General features: G+C 33.1%; 1 protein-coding gene across 1 annotated transcript; it reads left to right on the top strand.

The window, feature by feature from the left end:
• The first annotated feature begins 4,374 nt into the window (after nucleotides 1–4,374).
• Nucleotides 4,375–6,207, top strand: LOC140451305 (E3 SUMO-protein ligase ZBED1-like). Its single transcript, XM_072545052.1, has one exon. The coding sequence runs from the start codon at nucleotides 4,375–4,377 to the stop codon at nucleotides 6,205–6,207; it is 1,833 nt and encodes a 610-aa protein (XP_072401153.1).
• Nucleotides 6,208–7,397: the final 1,190 nt, after the last annotated feature.

Raw genomic sequence — 7,397 nt, 5'->3', positions numbered from 1 at the left:
ATCTTCAGCTATCCAACTACCGAGATATCTGAACTTGAGGACCTTTTGGATGTTCTTATTGTTTACTCTTATATTTAATTGCATATTTCGTGTTCTGCTAACCACCATGCCTTCGTCTTGTCTATATTAATCTTCAAGCCCAGTCGTTCTCCTTCAGTGTTTATTATATCTATTAGTCGTTGTAGCGCTTCTCGGCTATCAGCTATTATGACTGTATCATCAGCATAGCGCAGATTACTAATAGTCTGTTCGTTGATTTTGATTCCATTTCAGTGTCACTTAAGGCTTTATCGAACATCGTTTCAGAGTAAAGATTAAAAATGAGGGGTGACAGAACACAACCCTGTCGTACACCTTTTCGATTGAGAAATATGATGTAGATTCCAGTCCTACTCTTACAGATGCCACTTGATTCATATAAAGGTTCTTTATGATTTTAAGGTCATTCTCATCTATCGAACGTTCATGGAGCAATCTTACTAATTCGGAATGATTAACACAATCGAACGCTTTCTGGTAATCTATAAAGCATAAGACATCTTTTTGCTGATCTCTGCATTTCTGAAGTAGGACAGTTAAGCTATAAAGTGCTTCTCATGTGCCAAATCCTTGTCTGAAACCGAACTGTGTGGGGCTAATGTATCTTTCACATCTGTTGTATATTCTTGTGTCAATTATCTTTAAGAAGAGTTTTAGGACTTGGCTCAATAAGCTGATCGTTCGGAATTGGTCGCAACTATTAGCGTTTGGCTTTTTTGGGATTGGTATAAAGGTTGATTGAAGCCAATCCTGTGGCATTTGAAGGCGTCTATATTGTCGTCACTTAACACTGTTATAACCTTTATGTATAACGCTTAGATTAGTCGAATTCTTTTAAAAACCATGAATAAAATTTAGTCTTTATTATCTCATAGATATTTTTTATATTTCACAGAAACAAATGACATCAACTTATTACCTGCCACAATTAATTTTCGAAATACTGATTAAATTAAATAATAAAAAAACATCTATAATATCTATAAATGTGTGGGTGCCGCGACTGCTTAGATAGTAGATAGGTGTTAGTGTTCTGATTGTTATTGTAACTTCTGTATTGTATTTTGGTGTTGAAGCATGTTTAAAATTTCTTTAAATTATTCCCCTTAGAAAATTAATTTCACGCCGCCTATGTCTATATATTTTGTTAAAAGCCTTAAAAATAACCCAACAGCAACGAGCGATTCGTTGCGCTCTTTTTAACAATGAAATATTTCGCCAAATGTTCCCTGATATTTTTATCTATCCTTTGCTTAATAGAAATCTTTCCTAGTAACAAAGGAGTCAGTGCCTGTTGTGAAATCTCCGGTCTACCTTCTCAGAAAAGCAGAAAATTTGGTTTTCGGTGAAAGTATAATTCCTGTCAGGAGATAGTGGTTAGGTTACAAAAATAACCCCACTAGCCTTGCTATTTAAATATCAATTTTGCGTGGCACTCTTCAGCCAATACTCCCACCCCTTTTGATCTTTGGCTTGCCTAAGATCAGAATTCGAATTCATTTTCAAGTTGGTTCCTGTGGCAAGCGGTTTGTTCTCCATCACACGGCGGTAAGTGTATTTTCAATTCACCCTTATCTATATAAAATATCTTTACACAGTGAGTCCTATATTAACTATTTTCCCTTTTGTCAAACAGACGTTTTCCAATTCGAAGGAACGAAGTCACCTCTGTTTGCCGATCGTTCATCTCTACCTTCATTCGTCTCTGCTGTTCGACGCCTTCATTCATCTCTACGTTCATTTGTCTCTTCATTCAGTTCAGTCACTTTGCTTTATGGTTAAGTATAACCGAATGAACTATCACGGGTATAAACTTACGATATAATATATACGTATAAATTACGAACCATATGTTTTTTATTAAAGTAGGTTATATTTATGATAAATTTTAGGAATAAATTTGAGGTGATCACGTTTAAAAAAATTTAGTAAATGTTTACGTATTCTCAAGGCATAATAATAATTTATTTTGACGAATATTGACAATTAGAATATTCCTTGTTTTTTTTCTATTATTGAGAATACTACAAATTTTCTTTTTCAAAGTTTTACTAGAGCCAATTATAATTACACCAGGTTTAGACAGCGAATAATATTTTCTAATAGTTTAGTAAGAACATTAGCATAAAAAAAACAAAAAAAACGAGAAAAGATAGTAAGTGTGTATAGTGTTTGTATTTAAATAGAATAGTACAATGTTATGTCATACAATTTTTGTTTTTATCATACTGTTTTTGTACAATATTTATTCGAATGTTTAATTTACTGACGCAGTGGCGTACCCAGGGGGGAGTTTTGGGGGTAAAAACCCCTCAGGGCCCTATTCAGACACTGTTACTCACAATTTCGGTGACCAACCAAAACCCCCTCCCCAGAGGCAAATTCTAGGTCCGCTACTGTACTGACGTTTCGATCTCTATATAAAGAGATCGTTTTCAAGTATATACAAATGATAGATATATTTATTTTTCTACAGCTTTTTTCTTGTGACATTCCGTATTTTTAGGGAGAATGTTGGAAATTATCCACAATACATATATTTACATGTTTATTTTACTGACGTTTCGATCTCTCTTCAGAGACCGTTTTTAAAGTTATGAAAAAAAAAAGAAAATAAAAAAAAATCGGTTGCCTGTAAAGTCGGTTTTACGGGCGAAGATTTTACGTGACAACGTCTTTTTCTCGGTAGAATATTTATTGATATGAATATTATTAAATTGCACAATAGGAACAAGGAATTGAATGAAAATAAGAATTGCATTACCGATTTATTAGGTATTTTATATATTATTTATATTTTATATATTATATTTTTATATATTATTTTATATATTATTTATTTTATATTATATTATTGATCTTATTATTTTCTACAAAATTTATTTGAAAATTTTTTCGATATATCAATTAGTTGCGGAGATATCGATCATTGAAGTTATTGTTTGCTACCAGTATTTTATATATTTATTTTTTTCAGTTATAAAAAATTACTATTTCCAATTGTGTCTACCAAGTATGGTCACATGTATTTGCCTACATATTAAATAATAATAAGTACAGATAATGTTATGTGACGTTCACTTCTGATTATATATATTTTAATATTTTTAATTTTAAAGAATCAATTTGAAAATCAAAACACTTATTCAGATCGAAGGTTCAAATTTTTGCTAAATAAATTTGAAATTAATTAAAATTTGTAAATGTAAATGGTAAAGTTGAAAATTAAAACATTTACTAAAATTGGAATTTGAAATTCTTGCTAAACACAGTTAAATTCTAACTCCGCGCGTGGTGATTGGTCGGTTTAGTTCGTTTGTTTGGTCGCCCTGTTTTGACAGGTTAGAAGTTATAATTTGTTATTTTAAATGTTTGACTAGCAATACGCGGTGTTTCTTCTCAATCGACTGAATTACGATTGATTGCAGAGTGATTTAAACTAATAATTTACTTTACACTATCAACATTTGTCAATAGTATGACATAACCTATAAACTCAGTTTCTCAACTTTTGTGTCAATCTAACAATTAATCAATCAATCATAGTTTACGATAATGAAATATTAGTGTACAATTATTTACCTTTATTGTTGTAGTTGTTGTAAATGACGAATCTAAGCACTCCACATTTATACTACAGACACAGCTGACGATACTTTCAACGATTTTCAACTTTAGCAATTCAACGCGCCTAATTCTCTAGTGCCGCGCGCAGCGGACCGATCATGTTTGAGTGGGAGAGAGACGCAAGGCATTCGCCGGTCCGGCGGGCCTCTCTCTCGTTCGGCGACTCACTGTAACAGACGTGAGCGGGCGTTACACTTTTTCTTAAATGACTCCGAGTCACAACCTAATTTAAGACGTTGTCACGTCAATAATATAAGATTATATAAGTATATAATAATAAACAAATAAAATAAATATAACTATGATTTATATCTTTAAAAACGGTCTTTGGATATAGAGATGGAAACTTCAGTAAAAACCTGCAGATAAATATATTGTGACCTATTTTGAACAATAATCTTTAAATAATATAATATAATTAACGTTGAAATAAAAGTGAGTGTACGCCACTGGATTTTCATACGTCTTTCCCCACTTCTCCGCCTTCAAACGATGAATCACTCTCCCAAATAGTGGAATTATAGTTTAGTATATATTTGGTTTTACATACTTATTACAGTAGCAAAAACTATTAAACGATAGTAATCTTTTTAACAATATCTAAGAGACCAAGTGTATATTTCTTACTACTTGCTACGATACTATCATGGGTTGGTTTTAATATGGCTTTATATTTTTTTTAGGACTGAACTTTATTTTCAAATAAGGATGTCCAACTTAAAAAACAAACGTAGTAAACTCTGGAATCATTTTCAAATAGTAGGTGAATCAAAAGCTAAATGCGGCCATTGTAATAAAATAATAAGTTTTCGAGGAGGTGCAACTGGCAATCTTAGTCGACATATGAAGTCCATGCACAAAGCTATTTCTATTGAAATGGCAACTTATAGACATCAAACTGAAGACGAGGAAGAGATGGAAGATCGCGTCGTTTCTTGGAAGAAGAAAAAAGTACTAACTCATTCGCAAGCTGTCATAACCAGCTTCGCTTGCAGACCACTATCTGTCAATAAATCTAAACAGCTAGATGAACAATTAATTAGGGTGATTGTAAAAGAGTTCCAACCATTCAGAGTTGTAGAAGACCCTGAATTTAAAAAATTTATACAGATGTTAAACCCTAATTATAACATACCAGACAGAGCAACTATATCGAATAGCTTGATACCACAGATCTATAACAATATAAAAGATGTCGTTTTAAAAAAACTATCCGAAACTGATGCAGTATGTCTAACTACAGATGGGTGGACTTCAATCAATAATCAAAGTTTTATCTCAATTACTGTCCACTTCATTGATGATGATAATGGCAAGCAAATATTTAAATCTTATCTTTTGGACTGCATTCCCTTAGATGAACGACATACAGCTAAAAACGTATCAGATCAACTAAAAATTCAGGCAGATGAATGGGGCCTTTCTAATAAAATAGCTGGTGTCATATCGGACAACGCTTCTGATATAACTGAAGCAATAAAAGCTACGTCTTGGACACTTTTTCCATGTTTCGCACATAATCTCAATTTGGTCCTTCAAGCTGGAATAATGGAAATTCAAGGACAAGTTAACAAGGTTAAGGCCATCGTGCAATTTTTTAAAAAGAATTCCAGTGCTTTAGCTAAACTAAGAAGTATGCAAACGCAGATGGGGCTACCTGAACTAAAATTAAAAGAAGATGTTGTAGCAAGATGGAACTCTACGTATGATATGCTCTCAAGAATATTATTGGTTAAACCAGCTGTTGTCGGCTTATTAGCTGTTGACGAGCCTCATCTTAATACACTATCACCATCTGATTGGAATATTTTAGAAAAATCTGTTGAGGTTTTGAATCTATTCTACCAAGTGACTGAAGAAATTAGCGCGGAAACCACTGTAACTATATCTAAAGTTATCTTGTTTGTCAATTCTATGAATAACCATTTACAAAACTGTATAAACTTACAAAACCCACCAGAAGTAAACAACCTATTAGAAAAGTTGCAGGCCCAGATAAACCGAAGATTTGAAGACTTTGAATCCAATGAATTAACAAGCGAAGCTACATTTCTTGATCCGCGGTTCAAGAAGTATGGATTTTCTTCTGATGATCAATATGAAAATACTTTAAAAAGTATCAAGGAGAAAATATCATATTCTGATGTAACTGCAAATACCCCTCATCAACCCCCTTTACTTGTTGAACCTAATTTATATCCCGAGACTGAATCAAAGACATCTATTTGGTACGAATTCGATAGAGCAGTCAAGAACTTCCTAGCTCTACGAAAGCCTAAGGCTGCTAGTATCGTGGAAGTAGAGAGATATATTAATGAACCTCTTATTAGGAGAACAGAAGATCCGCTATATTGGTGGGAGGAAAGAAAAGAAATATATCCTCGCCTTTATAAGCTAATGCGGAGAAGATTGTGTGTTGTAGCAACATCCGTTCCAGGCCAGCGAATATTTTCAAAGGCTGGTCAACTCATCAGCGAGAAACGAAGACGACTTAAACATGAACAAGCTTCTCAAGTTTTATTTTTAAATCATAATCTATAATATGTCTATGACTCCATTTGATTACATAAGTCGCTCAGAAGCACAATGCCCTAAGTGTAAAATTGATGTTTTGAGATATCGGCAAATAAAGAATTGAGCTAAAAATGAAACCAGTTTTTTTATTAACCAGTATTATTTTATTCACTTACACAAACATTCCTGGAACCTTATACATTATATGAGTCGAATGAGCAAAAAAATTAACAAAAAAATCTTTTCTTCTACAAAAAAAGTCAGTTGGGCCACTATGTCAAATATTAAGCTTGTAAATTGAATTTATTTGTTATTGATTATGAAACTTACGGCTTTAGAAAGAGAATGAAACAAGAATTAGCCCTCTACCATTTTTTTTTGCAATCCTATGAGCATTCAAAGTTGAAGGTCGTGGGATAAACTAATTAACGTTTAAGCAGCTGATCCTTCAAACGCCTCCAAACACTTACGCGAGGAACATGTAGTTGGGCAGCTATTACCCTTGTACTTGTTCCAGGGACTTCTTCAATGATTTCTAAAATGTCTTCATCAGTTGCATCCATTATTGGACGACCACTATTGCCAGCAACTTGCGGTTGGAATGTACCCGTTTTCCGTAAACGACGATCAATGGTCAGAAATAATCGTCTATCGAGTGTATTTCGATTGGGGTATTTTACTGCATAACGTCTTGCGGCTGCTGCACTATTTCCTTGACATTCCCCTACGATATTCCCGATAGTTTATTGAAATCATAATTTAATCTGATCCAACTTAACCAAAGTTAAATGCATATTTGCCATTTCCTGAAATGTGTAGGCCATTGTGGGACGCAAGAAAATGTCCTGGCTCCGAAACATAAGGCAATGGACAGGGATTAACGACATACAATCTCTGATACATATTGCAAGAAATAGGGAATTAATGGAAAATGTGATCGCTAACATCCATTAGTGGATTTGCATCTGAAGAAGAAGAAGAAGCAGGCCATTGTAATATCAAAATTTTTAATATTAATCTTATTCACACAATAAATGATAGCTTCAAATTATTGACTATTATTGATGGAACTGTTTGTAATTATTGTATCCGTAGAAACCAATTGTAATTTTATAGCCAACTAGGAAAAAACTAGTTTTTCGAAAAAGTGATAAGAGGCAAAAAAGTTTTAAAATTAATGCGTTAAACTGATGATGCCACAAAATTCATTTGATGTG

Source organism: Diabrotica undecimpunctata, chromosome 9 (assembly GCF_040954645.1).
Source record: "Diabrotica undecimpunctata isolate CICGRU chromosome 9, icDiaUnde3, whole genome shotgun sequence".
Lineage (NCBI taxonomy): Eukaryota > Metazoa > Arthropoda > Insecta > Coleoptera > Chrysomelidae > Diabrotica > Diabrotica undecimpunctata.
This window is presented reverse-complemented; position numbering and strand designations above follow the sequence as displayed.